Source organism: Sceloporus occidentalis, unplaced genomic scaffold (assembly GCF_023333645.1).
Source record: "Sceloporus occidentalis isolate IW3139 unplaced genomic scaffold, rSceOcc1.0.p SCAF_3, whole genome shotgun sequence".
Classification (NCBI taxonomy): domain Eukaryota; kingdom Metazoa; phylum Chordata; class Lepidosauria; order Squamata; family Phrynosomatidae; genus Sceloporus; species Sceloporus occidentalis.
The window spans coordinates 144,926,659-144,949,926 of record NW_028316983.1 but is presented as its reverse complement, the minus strand read 5'-3'; the positions used below and the strand labels follow the sequence as shown (position 1 = coordinate 144,949,926).

The window sequence follows — 23,268 nt, the reverse complement described above, 5'->3', positions numbered from 1 at the left end:
TTTCTTTCTTTCTTTCTTTCTTTCTTTCTTTCTCTATCTCTTCTCCTGCCTTGATCTCTATTCCTCCTCCCCCCCCCCATTAAGAAGGCAAAGGGGGGGGTATGCATTTCTGATAGGAGACTGGATGCTCCCACTGGAAAGAAGGGGATGGAGAAAGAGACAGAGGACGAGGTCTGGCTGGCTGTCAACTCTACTGTCTCAACCCACCTCCTCTCCACATGGAGCAACCATACAACAGGCAACACACAGACCCAGCTTTTGCCATGTTGCCACTCCACCATGGGGAGGAAGTGGGCTGAGCAGCCTTCAGGCCTTTGTGGACCACCTGTGATGATATCATGGCTCTTGCAGGTCCCCAGACCGTGGATTAAGAACCACTGAAATTTATAGCTGGGAAATTCTAGGGGATTTTTACATACATCCTAAAGCTATAGATGGAAAACTGGATCTTCTTCATTATGGAAGACCATTATCATATTTAAAAAATGCAATCTTCCTATTATTTTCATATCTCTAAACTAAATGTGTGTATCTCCTTCAGCATTTCATTACTGGCTGCATGTCTCTCAATCTGATTGTCCCATTTACTGCTTTCTCCATCCTTCTCCAATTCAATTGTACTCCTTCAAATTACTCTGGCAGCTTTTGCAACTTTATTATGAGACGTCAGATATCCAAGGGTTTATGACACGGTGGAAGCCAAGGAGTCCTTTTCGCCCTTAAGAATCTTCTTCCTTCAAGTGCTTGATCTAAATCAGAAAACTGCACAAGCTTAGTTAACTATTTCCCACTAAGAAAGATTGGAGGAGCTATCCCCGCTGGAACAACAGTAATTCTAAAATGACTAATCCTGGATTTATTTTCAATTTTGTCCATTTTAGAAAGCAATCTCATGTTATCCTCTATCAGGCCTGTCAAAATGATACCAGGATGTGAGATTATGATTTCTATCTAGAGGGAGTACCTACTCATCGTTTTGTGCCACGCTGCAAACTAGGCTATCCCTCTTTCTTACACCTCTTATGTATTTATGTATTTATTTATTTATTTTCTTGTTATTTCAATATCTACAGGCAGCCACATTTTCACTGTAACATACCAATGAAACTGATTGTTCAGCTTCATAAAATTTTCACCAAGAGGAGTCCTGTGATGTTCTTAAATATAGTCCCTTGTTCTCAGTTGTCAGAAAACACACTCCTTCCCCTGCCTACGATTCAGAATGAAGTGTGTGGTTTCAAAACTGCGAGTTTGGTTGGTCATGAAAAAAAGTTTGAATAGGAAAACAGAAACTGAATGTTTCACTCCCTTCATATTTCCCAGGTACAGAATGTGTATAACCTGCTAGAGTCCTTTCGCTATTGTACCCAAAAGTTCCCCTTAAAAGTTGCTGAAGCCTGGATGGCAGCAGGGTGAAAATTAATTGTACTCCAAAACTATAAAATTACTGAAAAGCTTTATCAACTAGGGATCTAGTGTAGTTTCAATTGAATATATACAATGTGATCTTATGTGTTATAGCATGAAAACAGTCAGTGAATTCAGTGGGACATTCTCCAAGTTAGGTGTGCATAGCCTCAGCCAAATGCATATTAATTTAGAGGATAAGACCTATTGAATTCACTTAAGTTTACTATTTGAGCAAGTATATGAGAGACAACAGGCATGCATTTATTGTGTTGTCCACACAGTGTGTTATTTTCTGTCAGTCATCTTAAATACAGTTTGCCCTCCACATTTGCAGCTTTGACTTTTGCAGATTTGATTATTTGCAGTTTTGCTTCATATGTTCTCTCTAGGAATCTCTAGGTCCTCCAGCGCAATTCTGCCAGACATTGACCATAAAGTTGTGCTGGTGAACCTAGGAGTTCCTAGAGAAAACACCTCTCTGGGCATTTGTAGGAACTCCAGCTGATTCTGTGATCAACATCTGGCAAATGTTGACCATAGAGTTGCACTGGAGGACCTAGAAATGCCTAAAGAGGTGTTCTCCTAGTTAAAAAGAACAGTGTTCTTTTATTTGGGTTTTCCCCCATTCATGGGGGTCTTTCCCCTAACCTCAGTGAATGTGGAGGACCCACTATAATCGTTTTGATTTTTAAATGTAACTTCATTTTAAATTATATGATATGAGGCCTGTTTTCCAGCATCCATTATTCCTTTTTTAAAGATTTTCTTCTAATTGGGAAATAACTAGTTCAACTTCTCAAAACTCATTGCCTATACTTTTTCTTCTCATGACCATTATATTTCCCTCTGTAAAAATATTTTTCTCCCTATATTTGCTGCTATGACATCTTTATTTGTGGACACTTGCATGAGGAGTTGTTTCCTATCTGAAAATTGCTTCTTTTAATTTCATTTGGTGTGTGTGTGTATGGTGATAATCTGTGGCAGGTTTGGATTGTAGTCTAAGCATCAAAATGTCTATCTGATAAGCTAAACCTGTTTTGGGGGAGGGGGGGGATAAAGCATTTTGGAGAGTTTGGACATGGAAAACCACTGCTGATCGTATGCATTCAGTGCCCATGATCATGACTTCTTTTTAGAGGATTGACTACTATAACAGAAATGTGTTATTCATGTTCATTTTTATGAGAACACATGGCTCAAGTCAATGTAATAGACTGCCAATAATGTTTTAAGGTTATTGGCAGTGGAATGCTTTACCAAAGTGCTAAGGAACTTGAAAGGCCTGGAGTTAACCAGGGGGGGCTTTTTTGTTAAAGCAGTGGTGAACCAACTCTGAGTTTTAGCCTGGATTGAAAGGCGCTATTCAAAATCCTGAACCATATTCCCAAAATATGTTCAACACCTTTAAAACATGGACTAAAAGCTGGAATAGATTCACTACCTCACTAACATGGAAGCCACCAGCTGCTGTTGTAAACAGCAACAAACACACACAATACACTTGGTGAAGTACTGACCTCCCATGGGGTTCATAACCTATTATGGTATCAACACTCAAATATTAGAATTGTGGGTCTTTTGTTCCTTAATCCAGAAGAATGAAGCAAACATTTTTTAAATCAAGGACACACTGTAAAACTACAAAATTTAATCTGGTTAAGAGAAAGAAGGATGCTCAAAGGACACTTACGAAGCTGTAGGAAGGGAGGTTAAGTTAGGTGTACATCAACTTAAATTCATGAGCATTTTTCTTGTGAGTTAGCAATGGCTGACCCCATAATGAAAGATGGATAAACTGGGGGAGAATTTGATAAAATCCTCAGAAGATGCAGGGAAGGCTGTGTGACACATGCAGAATTATCATCCAGTATTATGCTCTGCACGCATGCATGCATGCATGCACACACCAGTTGCCCCAGTTTGTGTCATGATACAGTAAGCTGAGTCATTGTTCCCATTGCATCACATAAGTATCCACTAGAGTGGACCTATTGAATCAATGGAATTTACTTACACGTTGAATTAATCATTCAATAATAGTTGCACTAGGTGTATTCTAATGGAAACTAATGAAGTGGATTCAGGCCACTGCTGTCTTTCGCTCTCTCTTTTTTTCTCTCTCTCTGTCTCCCTTCACACACATACCCCAATCTGCATTATTCATAAGTCTCAAAGGAGAAAAACGGTGGTACCTTGTGAAAAGCCATTTTTTTCCAGTGGATATAAATCGATGTCTTGACCTGTAGAAAATTTAAATATTTTCTTAATTAGCACTTTGGGGAAAGGGTTTTGTTCAAGAATATTAATGCTCCATCAGCAATCAAATTATGTTTTGGGAACCATAAGAACTTGAGAATTTTCTCACCATCTTTGCAGGTGCTTTTGCTCATGTGCCGTGATCTGTACATTTAAGAATACAGATAATGGCCTGAATTCTGTTGCTAATCCAAACTAGAGTAGACCTCTTGAATTAATGCAGTTTGTCAACTCACCAATCAACAATTGTTTCAAAGGCTCTTTTTAAGTTGGGACTAACCAGTAGGATATATTCCAATATATTAGAAACCTTTAATGTTAGGGTTTATATTAGATGTATAAATATATTAGAAACTTTTAAGGTTAGGGTTGGTCTCTCAGCTGATTAAACATTATAAAGATATGAAAGACTTTGTAACACATCTATTAAAAGGAAGGAATGCCAAACAGTAGAAGGGGCACCATATATTACAGTCTTTGTTTTCATTTGTGGTAAATGTGCTAGAGGATTTCCATCTATCTGTGTTCTGAAGTGAACAGTCCCCATTGTCCAGATTTATTTGCCGATCAGATTTGCAAACTGTCTTCATCAGTTCTACTTCTAAAAACAGGGACCAGTGCAAATTTCATATTTCTCCAAAACTGAATATTTCCAGTTGGTGACTTACACTGGAATAAGGCAATGTGGAATGGTACAGATAGCTGTCTCTGTTGCTACAGAAACCTGCCTTGCTGGTTCCTGAGTTGCTTAGGTATTAGCAGGCAACTTTTGCTTCTCTTTCACTGCCACCCCAGCCATCCACTGCCATCTTATTCTGTCCTTGTGTTGCCATCTACGCCACTGCTGTCCACTCTATTAATTTTGTTGACAGTGACAAACAGTGGCAGCAGTGACGTCACTAGGGTCGGTGTCACCCAGTGCGGTAACTCCTGCTGTCACCCCCTCATTGAGCTCCTCCCATACCACACCATACAGAATCCTTAGTAATGTTTTTGTACTACAAAAAAAAACCCTCATAAATCATAATTCCCATACATCACTGAATGTAATGATGATAGTTGTGACAAAAATAACTAGCAAAATTAAAATTACACTTTTAAATTACAAGATCATAAGCACTGCCTAAAGGTAAAATTTGGTAAGATATGATGTTTTTAAAGAAACTTTTTAAAGAATTTAAAGACTCCAAGAGGTGCCATAGCCGTGGCAGTGCAGCTTTATCATGCCCCTTCGGCAATGAATCACGTGGATACAGCGCCAAAGGTGCATCATGATGGCATAAACCGTGTGGACTGGTGCATGCCAAAATGGCACGATGGGGGTGGAGTTAGAGTGTCCAGCATGAGAATGCTGCACCCTGACTCCGCCCACAGGCCAGCACTTTCTGCCTGTCTGTATAGGGCCTGAGTCTATGGTAAAGCTAGCTGCTTTCTGGCCCCCAAGAGTCTTCCTTACATGCTGAGAATTCAACAAGATGTGATAAGGAGGCCTGAAGTCATGAAGTTAAGAGTGTAACACTCTTAATGTTATACTCTAACCCCCACACAATTGGCAAACACTGCAAATAAGCCTTAGTTGGGAACCAAAATAATGCAGATACCAGATATTTTGTAGTGTACTGATGTTGCAGTGTGGTGTCACTGTTAGAACATTGATACAGATGGGTTAGTCTTATGGCATGAATTTTAACCTCTGCTGATCTGCCTTGAATCTCTCATAATTGGAAACTAGCTAACAGAAATTCTAATAGACTATGGCTATTTTTCTTCCACATATTGTTTCTGTTTCCTGAGAGATGGTGGAAATGGAAGCAAATTTGATGGTACTTCAGTCATCAAGGAAGAAATACATTTATGTAGATCACCTCTGAAAAATAGAGGTAATGGATCAGCTTTACTGGAACATCAAACTTAAAGATGAAAAGAGAAATGTCTCACATGGCTGTACTGTTCTGAACTAGAGTACATCCATTTAATCAATTGCTTATACAGCTTGGGTTTCCCTCATCCAGAATGCTTGGAACCAAAAATGTTTTGGATTTTGGAGTTTTTCAGATTTTGGAATGACTGTATTCTCATATACATACATAATGAGACATCTTGGAGATGCGACCCAAGTCTAAATATGAAATTCATCTATGTTTTGTATACACCTTATACATATCTCCTGAAGGAAATTTTATAATATTTTTAATAATTATGTGCATGCAGTTTGTGTACATTGAACCATCAGAAAAGAAACTGCCATTATCTCACCCACCTACCTGGACAATTATGAATTTTGGAATCTTTTGGATTTTGGAGTTCCAGATTAGAAAGACTCAACCTGTAGTAATTCAATACTTACAGGATATAAAAATCCAGTTATTCAGTGAGTCACCACTAGTTGGGACTGAAAACTGAATTTAAGATGATATATTTAATTTTTGTCTCAAAACCTGCTTTTTCAGAAATGCAGAAACCACCATCAATCAATAATTTGATGCATAAAACTAGTATTTTTTATTTTAAAATTGTCACAGTCCTATGTCTATGTCTTAAAAGATGATGAAACTGTGTAGATTATCTCTGAAAAATAGAGCTGTAGATTCAAAAGTGATATTTCTTGGCAAGGGTACCCAATTCAGCATAAAATCTGCCAAGTGTCCTAAAAGGAATGATAGAATGAGAAAGGTTCGGGGTGGGGGGGGAATTGAAATGTAACATTGAGGTTTTGCTTAGGAAACTGTACAGCACAGTTCAAACAAATAATAATTTTGAAAAATGGTGCAAACAAAAATAGTACAGAGGTGGTTTTAAAAATAAAAGTTAAAAATTAGTCTGCATCCCTTAAAAAGTATTTATTTTAAGAGTGTCTAGCTAAGTAAGCATTTCAGGGGCCTTTATTTCTTAACTTGCATCATTTGCTGGTGACCTTTGTACAAACGTCTAAGTGCTTAAAATGCAGCAAATCAAACATTTTGCCAGTGCAACATCGTGAAACATGTTATTAAACCACTAGTGTTGATAGAAATAACACAAATGATTCCAACATGCTTCCAAAATTGTCAATAGCAGTATTTTTTTTAAAAAAAGAAAATGCTTAATTATTTTATGGATGTCCGTAAAACTGTAAGCACAAAGATAAACCATGTGTTCATTGAAATAAGAAAACAGGTCCAAGGTTTTCAAAAAATAAAATAAGTTGAAACTAAATTTATTATCTCTATGAAACTGGCAAACTTTGAGAAATTTCTTAATTTATACTCAGGCTCCAAATAGAAGCAAGATCTGATCTATTTTTTAAAGAGGTATTTTAATTAACTATTGATTTCTGCTCATTTGTTTCAAGGCAATGATCAGTATTAATGGTACATGTAATTCACCACTGTTATCAGCCAATTTTTTTAAAAATTAAGGAAAAAAACATTCAGGTGATTGCTCCTTTTAAACATCGTGATGTCAGCTTTGATGCGCCTTTTGCAACTACTTATTTCTAGAAAGGCTGCTCTTTTGTCTTAAACCACATGAGCTGAAAGATCAGGTAAATGTCAATCATTGAAACTTCAGACAGAAGCATCATAAATTACAAACCTAGTCATACATCTTCAAAACTTGGAAAGTGACTTTTAAAACATAATCCGTAATTGTTATAGTTCCATGACTCCCAAGATTAGTTTGTTATTGTTACAAGTAATTACCATTGTCAGTATTTGCTCAGGAACAGAGGCTCTAAGGAATTACTGCAAACATTCTACCTCAGCTAGAGCCTAGGGAGTTATACAGTTAACCATCTGGCTGGTGTCCATGAGATCAGTTGCAGTTCCTGAGGCCTGCTGACAAGACATTTTGAGTAGTGCAGCCCACTACATGTAAATTCAACCGTTGCCCTTCTTAGCTGATAAAGTCTAGCAGGGGTGGAGTAACCCAGTAGGTCCAGGGGTGGTAAATACCTTGTTATGTCAGGCAGGGGAAGGGGGTGCCTGCTGCCTTCAAGGAAGGTTATGCCCTCTCCTGAAGAGGTCCTCCCTGGACCCAGAGATATATGGTCAATTGCATATATCCCCTTTTGGAGAAAGAATCTTAAGGATGTGGTGGCTGGGCAACTTCAGAACTTCCTGGCTCAGCAGTATAAACCCACCCGGTGACCCTGGGTAAGTGACACTCTCTCAGCCTCAGAGGAAAGCAGACAAACCCCCTCTGAAGAAACTTGCCAAGGAAACCCAATGATAGGTTTGCCTTAGAGTCACCATAAATTGGAAATGACATGAAGGCACACAACAGCAACAAAAATTTTAATAAATAAATAATTAATGTTTAAATGTATTTTATTGTAAGCTGCCCTTTGGCTAAAGGGCAGGATATAAATATTCTGATAAATAAATACTGAATACAGAGCAGTTATGGATCCATAACTCTAGGTTATGCATCTGTGACTGTAATGCAGAATGCCAGCCAATAATGGTTAATGAAAGAGTTCATCATTTTAATGCAGCACAAAGTAGGTATAAATGAATAGAACTGTGAAACAAAAGAGGTGGGACTTTGATATCACCTCATCTAATCTGGAACTCTGTGGGGGGGTTTTAGTGCTTGTGTGAATGGGCCATGATTGTTTTAAGATCAGAAATGAAAACAGAATTCAGCAAATAGTCATGCAGTTCATGTGTGTTGGTTTATTTATTCAAGTTGGAATCATATCTTGAAGCATGTTCCACTGAACTCTGTGGAGATGGGTTGATATGTTTTATGAGTTGTTCATTTTGTAACCCGCCCTTCCCCAGAAAGACCACGGGTAACCAATTTTTACCATTTACCAAGTGGTGGGGAAGCAGGTCGTAGATGCTCCTGTGAATCAACCCGAACATTTCCTAGCAAATGTGGATCCAGGAATGATAAATATCGGAACAATTTGGTCTCTTATTTTAGCTGTTACTGTTAGCAATAATTTCCCACACTTGAAATCTCATCAGATTTGCTTTATGGTTTATTATTCCCCTTGTTTTATATTTGCAATATAAATATGCCCAATTAGGCTCGTCTTGTGTGCTGCATTAAAGAAGACTAAAATGCAGACATATGGTCATCATCATCATAATTCCCTGAGCAAGCAGCATTTATTATAACTTAATATGCAGTTGTGACATTTACAGATCAGAAACTGTGCATGCATTTCAGTGTTGTGTCAATGGGTCATAAAAAATACATTAGTACTGTAAAAGTTATCACAGAAGAAGGTGATGAAGGAGGAGCATGTTTAGATGGTGTCTGTTGGTTGCCCTTGTATTAATTATAGCATGGCAAGCTGGAGAGAAACTAGAAGAGCATTATTATTCAACTCATTTGCATGCACAGATTTACAAGTCAACCATACATCAGAAACAAAGGCCATACGTTCTAGACAATTGCAAGGGGAGCAATTCTACCAAGCACTTTTGTTGTGCATCCTCTGTTAATTTGAAGGGAGCTTGCCCATCATGATTAAACTGTCACTTATTAAGGAGTTCCCATTAATATGGCTATACTGTATAGTCTCAACAACATGTTAGATAGGGATGCTGTGAAAATCAGACAAGTGACTAGAAGAGGGATGAGGTTCAGAGCTGATGGTGTCTTGGTGCAGAACTGATGATGAAAATGACAACTGGATGAAGAATTAAATCATTTGCTTGTGATAGTCATTAGGATCTCATGACATGTGACAAGCAGGTGACTACTTGCAGATGATCTAGATATTTAGGAAGGCAGAAGTGTCTATAGGACTAAAAGAATGCATTTTGTAGTTCTGTTGAATTGTCATCAAGCAAAGCAATGTATACTGTGAATATAATAGGTTCTAGTTGATTATTAAATCATAATAATAAATGAGGCATTCTACTGCAGCAGAGGTAAGCAACCTATGGTCTTTTAGATGTTGTTGGCCTACAACTTCCTTACACCCTATTTAGCATATATAGCAGCGAGAGAGTCCCAAGTTCAGAGCTTTCCATTATAGTATTGACAACCACAATATGAATGCCTATTCCTTGCTGATTCCTCTACCTGGTAGCAGTCATTGCCCAGGTGTCATGAATTTCAGGACACCAATGGACACCACGGAAGATGTGAGCTCCATTACATCAGAGGATGAATTCATGCTGGGTTTTTACAGGAATTAGTCCTAATTTGTAGGTGTTTTCAAGTGCTGAACCTGTATTGGGAATGATGTTCAGCATCTTAGATAGTTCCTGAAAAACCAGAACTAGATCCTGTAAAACCCAATGCAGAAAAAAATGTTCAGAAGGGAGCCACCAGCTGCTCCTGAAGGCTACTGTTATCTACAAGACTTACTGGATTTAATATTTAGTTATGATACAATCTTGTCTGCAGTATTTTCATTCCCCTCCATTATTATTTTTTTGCTACAGTGAATGAATACTGAGCCTTTTCATAAAAGCCTTGATTTCCAGATCTTACAAGCTTTTCATAAAAGCCTTGATTTATAGAACTTGTTGTTGTTAGCTGCCTTCAGGTCAACCTCACTTTATGGCAGCCCCATGACTGAGAGACCTCCAAGTCATCCTATCATCAACAACTCTGCTCAGGTCTTTCGGACAGGGCTGTGCCTTCCTTCATTGACTCTATCCATCTGGAATGTGGTCTTCCTCTTTTTCTACTGCCCTTCACCTTCCCAAGTATTATTGTCTTTTCTAGTGAGTCATGTCTTCTCATGATAATAATTGGAAAGGTGCCGAACTCTCCCTTGACTTAGTAGCTGATAATGACATCTCAGTTTAGTCATCTTGGCTTCTAGGGAGACTTCAGGCTTGATTTGCTCTCAAACCCAGTTCTCAGTATCCTCAGAACTCTCCTCTAGCACCACATCTCAAATGAATTGATTTTCTTCCTATCAGCTTTCTTCACTGTCCAGCTTTCACAGCCATACACAGAAATAAGAAATGCATGGACAATCCTAACTTTATATTCAGTGATATATCTTTATACTCCATGATCTTATCTAGCTCCTTCATAGATGCCCTTCCAAGTCCTAGTCTTGTTCTAATATCTTGACTGAAGTCTCCACTCTGATTAATGGTTGAGCCAAGGTATGGAAAATCTTGAACTATTTCAATATCTTCATTGTCTGCTTTAAAGTTCTGTAAATCATCTATGGTCATAATTTATGTTTTCTTAATGTTCAACTGTAAACCTACCTTTGCACTTTCTTCCTCGACTTTTTTCAGTAAACATTCCTAGTCTTTGCTAATTTCTGATAGTAGTATGGTACTATCTGCATTTCTTAGATTGTTGATGTTCCTTCCTCCAGTTTTCTCCCTCCCAATTTTCCTTCCTCCAGATCTAATCCTCTTTCTCCATATTCTGTCCTAACAGTAGCTCCTAACAGTAGTACAGGTTACACTCAGAAGAATCAAATGCTGTGGCACACCCATTTCATAGGAGCAATTCATAGCTTTTTGTTATCTATATCTACAAGACTTACTGGATCAAAGTCTTTGCTATAGTGTATAAAGCACAGGTTGATTTTCTTTTGAAATTCTTTGGTACACGCCATTATCCAGCATATGTTTGCAATATGATCCCTAGTGCCTGTGCCTTCCCTAAACCTAGTCTGGACATGTGGCATTTCTTGTTCTGTATACAATAAGAGGGGTTTTTTTGTAGAATTTTGAGCATCACTTTGGTTGTGTGAGAAATTAATGGAATGGTTCTTGGTAATCAAATCAAACTGGAACTGCTCAATATACACTCCAATCCCCATGAAAGGGGATTGGAGTGTATATTGATCATTTCCAATCTGTAGGTCATTGTTTTGTTTTCCATATTTGTTGACAGATTTTAGTTAGAACTAGTGTAGATACTGTTTCTGTAGACTGAAGCAGCTCTGTTAATATACCACCTATATTTGGTGATTTACAGATCTACACTTACCAAAACAAACCTTCCTTGTCTACCCATTCATTTTTGTTCCATTTTCTCTTTTCTTCAGTGCCATCTGGAATATAGGGGTCAATACTTCTTTGGCCTTTATATTAGATTTAGCACCAGACTTTTTAAAATATGAAGAACTAAAATTAAAGAGCCAGGAAGGGCAAAATGGGAGAGCATGGGAATTGAATCAGATGGCTTACTACAAAAATGAATTCTAAAATGATATCGGCTATCAGTCCATCTTGGCAAAGCTCTCCAACATCTTCCCCAGGCCATTTATTTAAGCTCAGGCTAAGTGAAAATGGAGAAGACTGAACCTGAGAAAGAAGACTATAGGAGCAGGATCTGGTGAACATTCAGTTGGAGTTTTGAGTGTTTAGCCTAGTTTAAAATAATATACGATAAGAGAAAGAGTAGAGATGGGGTGGACAGGGGATGTGAGGTGAGTGGAGTGAGGAGAATTGACAGGAAGGAGGAAGTACATTATATGTCAACCTGATTCTATGGTCTAGAGTGGTATAACTGTAATTCACATTTCTTCAATGTAGTTGTCAATAGATATTTTGTTGTTACCATTGGTGTTTCCTACTTAACTGTCATCTGTGCCTGGACACTTTAAAAATATTTTATAATACAAAATGTGATGGTGAACTTAAAATGTGCTGTGCTATATCTTTGTATATCCAGTAACTCACAGGTCACCTAGGGCATGCTTATCTTGCCATGCTACATCCAGTTTTTGCTTTCCTGTTTGCCCTCTGCATATCAGATTGCTCAGTGTAGAGGCCTTGTGACTCATATTAGCTTGCTTCTTTGTTTTTAACAATGTGCTGAATATTTTGTTCTGCACATGTTCTGACCTGCATGCTGCAAATATTGTCTTTTCACAGCATCATCATAATTTTAAAAATCAGTTGAATGATAATGCTACATTAATTGTCCAAAGAAATTCACAGTATTTGTGTCTGTTTAACTGGGCTAAATACTGACAGCACAATCCCAGGCAGATTTACTAAGAAGGCAGTCCAACTGTGTTAAATGGGGTTCCTGCGCACACAGAATGCATATGATGGCCGTCTGGGACTAGAATCTTATTGGTACACTAGGTCAATGTAATTATGCCAGCATAAGCAGTGGGGTCAGGAGAGAAAAGGCCATTGGTACTGCACCAAGGAAGGAAGGAAGGAAGGAAGGAAGGAAGGAAGGAAAGAAGACATTGGTAAAATAGACTGCTAGAGCTGGCAGGTTTTGTCTGTCTTCTCTTACCACTGCTGCAAAAGCCTGGGAAAATTGCTGGCATAATGCATCAACAAGATTCCAGCCTGAAGCATTTGGCTGCAATCTAAAGAAGTCATTTACATGCTCATGGTACTTGAAATTGATGTGGGTGCTCAGAGCACTACACATGTCAAAAAGAGGAACAGTTCCACTTATGGAATGGAATGGCTACAGAGAAATGTTCAGACTAAATTTCTGATGCATGCATGATTCCCGTACTCCTGTGACAGTGACTTCTTTGGACTATGCTCACTTTCCCCAGTGTTAGGCTGGCAGTGTGATCACATCCACACAACTATTACAGTTTTTTCTGCATGTGCGATTATTTGTTACAACTCAAAATGGTTTCTTTCACACTATAGATGAAATAATCTCTGTGTCAAAAACCAGCATGTTAGAGAGAGGACTAGACTAGTATCCTCCTATTCAGGGGAAGTGGGAAATGTATGCCCCACTAGATGTCAAACCATGATCTAATAAGCCTTCACCATTGGCTTTGATGACTGGGACTACTCGGAGTTACTGTCCAAAATTTTCCCCAACCTAATGTAGGGGAAGTCTAAAGTCTAATGCAATTTTATTAAGCACTTGGCTTGGCAAAGCGGTCCTGCTTTTCCATATATCTGATCTCCACATTGCAGAAGTGCAAAATGCCTCACCTAAACTGGCTTCTAGATACAGATACTGATCATTGCAGAACCATTATGTATTGTGCAGACAGTTTGTCGGACTTCCCCATGTTTGGGAGTATCCAGGGGAAAAGAAGCTGCTTTTTTACAGGACATTACCATACTATGTCCCAGATTGTCCCCTATAGCATTAATGAGAATATTAAATCACCATAGCAACATGCTGAGAGGTATTCAGTATATATGATAACCATAGGTACCAAATGTATTTAATGAGGATTTTAAATTGTTTTAATTTTTTTATTGTAAACATTTCTGATTTATTATTTTTGGAAGTCCCTTGGATAACATCTTAGAAGAAAAGCAGCATATAAATGAATAAATAAAGTGTGTCAAGGGGCTTCCAATGCCTTGTTGGCCCCATCTCTTAGATACTGATACTTCAGCAAACTACAGCCCTGATAAAAGTGACCATAGCGTTAATGCTGCCCTTTCTCAGGGGCTCTACAGATGTGTTGGCCCTCATCAGACTGGTTCTATATAACCTAGTAGCCAGTGGCCTCTGGGAGCAAGGCTAATCATACATATCCTCAGAAATGCCTTCACATGCTTTTTCCACAGGGCACAGGGCCTCTGGTGGGCAATATTTCAGCCTAGTCTGTTTGCAGTCTGTGAACATAACTCTGTTGACCTTAACATGCAAAAGTAAAATAATTCTATCATTGGGAGTTCTAACAGGGGTTGAATCACACAACAGTGTGTTGGAGGAGTGATAAAGTCATGACTTTATCTTGTAGCATCCTTCCGCTACAGTCCTACATATACTATTTGGACTACAGCTCCCCAGAGCCCACCTTCCATCATGACCAATATTCTCTGCTGAGCCATCATTGTAGGTTTTAGTGCAATTACTCCCAAGCAAATGAACTGACTGCTGAAGTATCTTCAAGAGGGAAATCTCAGATTTTCCCTCCCCTATCATTGCTTTCCATAACCAATTTACTGATTTTGCTTTTCTTTTTCCTTCCCGCTCCATCTTGCAGCAAACGTGTGTGACAATGAACTTCAGATCTGCCAGAATGGAGGAACTTGTGAGAAGAATGTGCGTTGCCTGTGCCCACCAGCCTACACTGGTGTACTGTGCGAGGAGCAGAGTTGTAAAGTGGATTCAGAAGGTTGCAAGTCCGGGCAAGGGGCATTAACATTATCATGCCTGATACTTCTATTACCACTGATAGTCCCATTGGGATTAAATGGCTTTTTCCTATTCTAAGCTATGCAGCTTCAGAGACATTGACTTTAGACTGCTTTATAAAAAAAAAATGGGACAAAGGCAAAGAAAACAAAAAGAAAGAGAGGACAACAGAAGCAGCAAGCAGATGCTAATATGTCTTTCAAAAATAATTATAATAATAATAAAAGGGGGAAGTGTAAAATCTCCATACATATATAGACTTTACAAAGGCCTCGCTGAACTAAGCCATACCTATCCATTGTGGACAACCCAGCGAGTCAAGACTTACTTTTTGACTCAAGCTTTACATGGACAGCTGCCAATACTATTACTACTAATCACGATGCCAGCTGCAAAAGCTTACCCGGGATCGAAAAGGCTTTGGTCGCCACCCCCCATGGACAGGAATACAATAAAATGAAAACCGCAGAACCTTGCTCCTTCAATCTGGTGCGCAACTGTACCTCTTCCCAGTGTGTGGGCCAACCAAATAGAGGCATTCTTTGCTGTCAGTGCATTGTGGGTATAAGGAAATCTGTTTCAAAGCTGCCATATTGGCCTGCTTCAGCCCCCCCCCCCCATCCCCTTCCAACTGTGCTTTAGTGAACGTTGCTCTGTAACCCTTGTTGGTTGAACGATTTCTTTGTCCAATGTTAGTAATGCACATGTGTATCGGCCCCTCCTCAGTAAATCTCAAGCCAGTCATACCCTTGTATATCTTAGAAGCACTGCATCAAGTCAATGCTGTGCTCACCTATTGTACAAGAGTGGCTATAGAACAAAAGAAGAGTGTATTTATCCTTTTGTATTCAAATGAAGTTATTTTTCTTGACTAACGTAAGACGTAGACTTTTTGTATTATTGACAATTTGTGTTAACAGACAATTTATTAATGTACTTTAATCCTAATCAGATAAAGGTGGGGGAGTTAATTTTTATTTCATCCTCTTTCTTTCTTTCTTTCTTTCTTTCTTTTCTTTTCTTTTCTTTTCTTTTTCTCTTTCTTTTCATTTAATTGTGCAGAGATTTCTCTGTATGGGCAACGTGCTGGCATCAAAGAATATCATTTTACATATTATAGCAAGTGTAATAAGATTCCACCAAAGGACATTCTAAATGTTTTCTTGTTGCTTTAACACTGGAAGATTTAAGAGAATAAAAATTCCTGCGTAAACTATTTCAGGGATTAGTATTGCACTTTCTTAACTGTATTTTGCCAAGTGGGTAAAATGGATATTGAAATCCAGAGTTGTGCAGGCACAGCAAAACATATGTAAATTTTCATGTTGAGTCAGTAGAGACTCCTAAGATGGAAGGAAAATCTCTGTGGGATGCAGAGACAGTTATTAGGAGTGACAAGACTGTGGCAGGCATTGTTTAGACTAGTAGAGAAGTGGACAAGCTCAGTTCCTCCTGATCAATTCAAGTTACACTGCAGTTCCCCAGGGATGGACAACCTCTGGTGCTCCGAATACTGTTGTATAGCAACTCACATCCACCTTAGTGTGGGACGATGGAAGTTGTCATCCAAAAATATCTGGAGGGCCAAAATTTTCCATTCATTGTTATACTCACTAATCTGGAAGTAACTCCCCCCAAACATAATTACTTCTCTTTGGAAATTGGTAGACATGCATTTGAATGCACTGGAAAAATATTATTATTATTTCTAATTCATTAATTTATTAACTAACACACACACACTGGTGAAATGCAACATTTTGCTAGTAAATTTTTGGCTCATTCTCTTCCTTCCCATTTCAGGCCCCAAAATCCAAAACCTCTCAGCTATCTAGATCAGATTTTAAGACATGAAGACATAGGATGAATCTCTCCTCACTCTGATATGTTGGTGAAAGTTGTTCCACCAGGGAAGGGGGTTTAATGCATGCCATGCCACATTTGTAGGGCTGAATGAAAAAAACTGTGTGTTGGGGCGGATTCAAAACCACTGTTAAAATTTTAATATTGATGCTTTACTTCAAAATTCAACATTTGAACTTGAGAATGAAAACATTACTTCAAGGTTCAACATACAACTCTCTATTGGCTTAATGAATGATGTCAGCCTAAAATGTACTGAAATACCATAAGAAGTTATGTATGAAAAAGTGTTGTATGGATAGCACCTGTGTCTGCTCTCAGATTCTGCCAACTTTTACTGTCTAATTGTATATGGGCTAAGAAGTTCTCAAGACGGGTGACAAAACATGAACAACAATGGAAACATAATAGCATGACCAATTGATTGAAACAGTAATAAAAACAGCTTCAAGTACCATTAAAAAACAGCTTTAAACATTTGATCCAGACAAGAGAATAAAAAGGTCTTTACATGTTCCTGAAGAGGTCTGTGAAGGTACAGGGAAAGCTTGTAATGGAACTATTTAGAAGGACACCATCACCCAATAGGTTTTCTCTCCAAAAGATACCATACATGAGATGGCGTGCAATGACCAAAAGCAATAAAATTTGGTCAAAAGCAATAAAATTTGAATTTGAAAAAAATACATGAGATGGCAAGTGATAGATAACTTCTCTTGATGACTTCAGTAGAAATGCAGGCTGATGTAAACTCCATTGTTTATTGTAGTGAATCAGATCAACTGTCAACAACTGTCTGTTGTTGATGAACACAGAAAACTATATCTCCAATACTGTCAAACATTGAGAGATACCTGTCCGCTACTGACTGCTCCTGCATGCAAGCTGTGAGTCAACAGATATGCTTGCTGATGTTGCAATACCTTTGTATCCCAAGTGAACATGCTAAATGTCAAGTGTTTGTCAAATATTTGCACAGTGAAATAATAGTCGCTGTCAAAATTCTCCAACAACCATTTCCAAGAGATCTTGGCAGGGTTGAATTTATTTTCCTACACAGCTGCCTGAGGTACAGTTGCCCCACTGTATCCAAGATTCAACCATCCATGGCTTGAAAATAATAAAAACCATATAAATTCCAAAAAGCAAACCTTAATTTTTGACATTCTGTATAAGGGACACCATTTTACTATGCCATTGTATTCAATGACTTGAGCCTCCGCGGATTTTGGTATCCACAGGAGGTCCTTGACCTAAACCCCCAGCAGATACCAAGGGCTCACTGTAGATCTAGGCAGCTTCTGTAATTAACAATTGTGTGCTGTGATTGTGTTAACTGTCAGTGTTGAAGAGCAGCAAAGGAGTTCTCTATATTCCCTTCTGTTGTAAGTACTTTAAGGTATACTAGCAGTCATCATTCCTTTGCCTATGGTTGGGATCTGACTAGATGCAGCAAGAAGGAGATGTTTTTGTGTTACAGAACTAGTTAATGAAGTAACTGAGGTACAACAGAGTCTCTATAATTTATTTGGCACATTGGATGGTGATCAGCATGGCAAGAGTATTAACACGCTTGTACAGCAGAAGTCCTCAGCAATCAGAAATCTGACAAAATCAAATAATAATTGCACTTTAGCAATAACACTTTACATTTCTATACCACTTCATAGTGAACTAAGCGGTTTACAGTGTGTTAGAAATTAGTCCCAACAAGTTGGGTAGTGATTTTACCAACCTATGAAAAGATGGAAGACTTGGAGTCCTGTGGGATCGAACTAACAACGTTGTGGCTGCAGTACTGGCATTTAACCACTGCGCCCCCAGAATAAACACAATTGGAAGCATTAGTCCCCAAACATCTTTCTGGACATGCAGCTGTGTGTGTGTGTGTGTGTGTGTGTGTGCGCGCACACACACACACACACACACACTGTATATCCAATCTGTAAGCTAGGGCAACTACTCAAGGAGAAAATGGTATAGACTGACTGGCACTAGAAATGGCAATTAATTGATTAGTACTAGAAATAGCAGCTGACTGACTTACATCACCATAGCATAATTTCACTATATTCTGTGAGAGACTTTCCATCATTTGATTTATGCAAACAGTAAGAGATGAATCACATCCAAAATCTAATGTGAAAAGGAAAACAGGGCAGATCTCTGTTGCTCAGTCCGAATTAGAACAGACCCGTTGAATCAATTGTTGTATGATGAGTCAACAGGATGTATGTCATGCCATATTCTCTCTCCCAACTTTCTGGAAAGCCCTTGAAGCCATGTCACATGGTCATTCCATGCTTCATAGTGAGCAGGCAGGCTCAGCCCCATAACCAGACACTAAATGATGGCATCAGTGCTGAGACCTGCAGAAAACCCCACCTGGATCAGAGTTGTGGAATGCCAACCCTCACAGCACCTGAAAAAAGATATCCACACATGTAAGGAAAGCTTACATATGTGTATGTACCTAACAAAATGCTGGCAAATATGTAGCTAAGTTAATTTGATTCAGTGGGTCTACTCTAGTTGGACATAAATACGCTTTAGGCCATACTGTGATTTTTTTGTGTCTTGTAAAAGTGTTTTTCAAATGCACATCACTGAATGAGTTCAATTATTGCCATGTTTTGTGGGGAAAGGAAAATCTTGAATTGTAATCTAGGATGACACAATTGGTCTTTTAAGGCCTGGCTCACAAACTATTGAGTGTGCATTAAATAACTGAGTCAAAGTGGGAGGAGAGGAATATGGATCTGTATGATATGGGATGTAAATGAAAATCTTGGTATGTAAATGACAACTTTGTGAAAATTGGTATTCCATGCTTGATGCACTTGTTTTGTATGTTTGTACATAATCATGGGCCAAAATCCTTTATCATGGTGTATGTTATGTAAGTTTACGTATACAGTGGTGCCTCGGGTTACGAAATTGATTCGTTCCGCTGTCAATTTCGTAACCCGAAAGGCTTTCGCAAGCCGAATCCCCATAGGCGCTAATGGGGAAAAGCCGCTTTTTGGTGCGAAATCGCGCCGAAAAGCACCAAAAGTTTTTTCGTATCCCGAAAAAACTTTCTTAACCCGAAACAGTTTTTTTAAATTAATTTTTTTCGTATCCTGAAAATTTCGTAACCTGGGTAATTCGTATCCCGAGGTACCACTGTACTTAGTTATGGAGCAGAGCTGCTGAGAAACCCTATTAGTGAATTGCAAAGATACATAATGTGACACCAGCAAGAGTACCAATGCACATTAGCACTTCCTAGCCATTGTTCCAGTGCATAATGAGACTGATGCACATTGGCCCCCATGTACATTGCTCATTCTGCTGCCTCCCTTACTAGTAACGTTACAGCAGCTCTTTACTGGATACTTTATAGAACTGCCCAATTCTAATTCACACAGATGTTCATCTGCCTATAAAGGTGTAAGTCTCCAACAGGATTCTGGCCATTGTCTTCCAAATTTTTATCAGTCAACTGCTGTTTATGAAGTTGCTTGGAACATTTCCACTTATATACTATGTATTATTTAATGGCTATGTATAGTTGCTTAAGAAGGAATTTATGGAGAAAATTTCAGGGTTCTCTAGTTGAAAGTAAAGACCAAGGACAGTGTTTGTAGTTACAGTCTACTGTGAAAAAAATTCTGGCATCAGTCATTCAGATCCCACAACCTCAACACAATTCAACATTGTCACCAAAGGTAAGAATATGAACTAATGGGGCCACAATTGTGCCAACAATAATGGCAATAATTTGGACAGATTAACTGGAACCTTTTGCAGAAGTAAAATGTACCTATTGATGGATATATAAGCCTTTTAAATATGTATTTGCAACACAAATATTATAAATATATTTGGCTCACAATATTATGGATCCAATATAGTGCCCTACAATATTATATAGCATGTATATTACACACACACACACACACACACACACACACACACACACACACACTACAGGATACATAATATTGCACAAAATTACACTTGAAGAAGGCTTATTCATTTGTTAAGGAGAATTGTTAGAATAAAACTAGAGAATTGGTGTGATGGAGGTAGTGTTATCCAACTTTTCCCCCAGTTTTGGACTCAAAGTAGTTCACAACAGATTAAAAACAGTTAAAATATACAAAATACAACCGTTTAAAAGTGATTAAACTATCAAAGAATTAAAATAGAAAATATTTAAAGACACATTCACACACCAGCACAACAAATAGAAATATCCAGCACATTAATCATGGAGGATGGGCCTTAAATGATCAGTCCTCAATGGCCTTAAAGCTATCAAATTGTATTGTGAACATGTACTTTTATTTGTGAGCCAAAACGATTTGAAAAGTCTAAGAGAAGGGTCTTTTCGAAATTAAGTGTAACTATCTAACTACTAGTAAATGCATTTCATATCATGAGTAATTATTATTTGAAATCTCACTGACATGAAATATTCATATATATCCCAAACCCTTGTCTACCTAAGACGATATATGAACAGCCCCTATCACATGCTCACACTCAAAATGGCTGCACAATTTAATTTTTAATAAAGCCAGATTTAGTATTTAGGAAAGTGTCAAAATATACAGTGGGGAAAGTGCTGCTCTAGCAAATAAAGTTTGTTTTAAAGTATTGCCCAAGGTGTAATAAATTCTTGTTTCTGCCTTTTATTAGCCCAATTACCGTCTGTGACAGCGAGAGACAGAGCAAAAAGCCGAGGCAAAAATACCAACCACAGCAATGTTTCAAAGACAAAGAAAGAATCAAAAGGTGGCAACATGGAGTGAATTTTCTTAGGCGAAAGATATTCCCTTGCACGTAATGCAAATATTTTACACATATAATAGCCTGGAATGGAAAACAATTAATCAGCACAGACAGAACGCCCAGGAGAAATGGGTTATTTTGTTCTCTCCAGGCTCTGTAGACTCTGAATCAGGGAGTCTGTAGTCTTTGAACCTTCTTTGATAGACTTGCCCCCTTCTCCAGAGAATAATAATTTGGCTGGCAAATACTCCATAGGAACAATCATCGGGGGAGAAGGCTGTCTTATTGGGTTTTTTTTTTCCTCCGAAAGCCAATATAAAGAATGACAATAGCAGCAAAATGGGTGACATTTGGGGAGATTTCCACAACAGCGCAGCTGATGGACTGTTTGTTATTCGCACCACCAGGCTCTTTGGGTGTACAGGAATAAGATAAGGCAAAGATAAATTAAAGTTTTTGGCCGACTGCCAGCCCCAGCCTACACAAAATTGTCGATTTATGCCAGCCGCACACTCGTGACAATAAACAGAAAATCATATTGCAGCCTCGCAGAAGCGTGCAAATGCAAATACAGCTGACTGGCACATGGCACCCAGGATTACTTATAATTAAAATGGATTTCTAATATTAAAATGTGGGATTTAAGAGGCCTGAAAATATATTAGCACAGAAGCACTCTCCCACCCCGCAAAAAAAATCCTACACAATCTGTATAATTATCAGAAAAATTCACTTCAGACATTGTTGTACATTCAGAAATGCTCAGGGCTGGATCGCACATGTTGGGTTGAGCAGCTACCAAACCAATGGCAAATTAACTAATTTTGGCCGCTTGTTTGCTTTATGAACAAGCTTATGCACAATATAGAACTTTTTACCTTTCACTGTTCAAAGAATATGGCTGGAATCCTGCTTACACTTAATAAAGTACTTAACCTTTCCTCGTCCAATCCCTTCAAGGCTGACAGAAGCATCTTTCAACCATGGTCTGATTCTTAGCAAAATGGACTTCATTCTTCCCATGCAGCTGACACCTGATAAAATAACTTTATAGTCAAGTTATAATATAGTGTCAAAATCATGGCTAAGTAGTAATTGCGACTATGAAACTGTTAAGGTTAGGTAATTATTACTTAGAAGGTACTTAGCTGAGTACTTAATTAAATATAAACTGATATAGGATTCCAGCCATAATCTACAGGGAGTTAATACATTATGAATCCAAGATATGTTTCAATTCATTATCATTTTATGGTGTGTTTATAAGAAAAGCGTCTTTCTGTGGCCTGCCATGCACTTGTAGTTCACCCCTCTAAATTGATGTGGTTTTTTAAAAAGGAATATTGAAGGTTTTTGTTTGTTTCTTTGTTTCACTTAGGTTAGGATATCACAAAGCTTTAGAGGACCATGAATATAGGTTTTGGCCATGCAGGCTGGGAAATGCAGAAGTGTGTGGCCCCTTCCATCCAAAAAAAGCAAAAAATAATTAATTAATGTTGGCAACAGCAGCTGTTAGCTGATGGTGAGCATCTTTTAAACTAACTTTGGTGTGAAAGTTGATTTTTAAGAAAATACCAATTATACCCCACCAAAAGAGCTCTGGGCATCCTTGAATACTGATATTCTTTGGATGCTGACCAATATGACGGGCATGAAGGGACTGTAATGGTATGCTCTTCTTTCAAGCCAAATGGAAGGAACAAAATATGTCAAACAGGACTCTTTCATTCCACTCATCATGAGACGAACACTCCAGCCACAAACTGTGATAAACAACTGCGTACCTGTCCCTTGTTTCTGCCTGGAGGTGAAATTTACAATACTGGAAGCACTTTTCCATGGGTGCCCCTTTTTGTACCTGCTGTGCCTACAGTTTGTTTTATATGTTATTCAATATTTTTGTTGATGTGGTTGATTTGGGAGCTAACAGCAACTTAGGTAGAATGT

General features: G+C 38.3%; 1 protein-coding gene across 6 annotated transcripts in view; it reads left to right on the top strand.

Moving 5' to 3' along the window:
- The window catches only part of NTNG1 (netrin G1), a 300,251-nt gene extending 284,356 nt beyond the window's left edge, over positions 1-15,895 (top strand). For all 6 annotated transcript variants that reach the window (XM_089516562.1, XM_089516560.1, XM_089516559.1 and 3 more), the window contains one exon: positions 14,528-15,895. In XM_089516562.1, coding sequence (XP_089372688.1) covers positions 14,528-14,757 — 230 coding nt within the window. In that variant the 3' untranslated portion in view covers positions 14,758-15,895. The remainder of the gene's footprint in view (positions 1-14,527) is intronic.
- Positions 15,896-23,268: the final 7,373 nt, after the last annotated feature.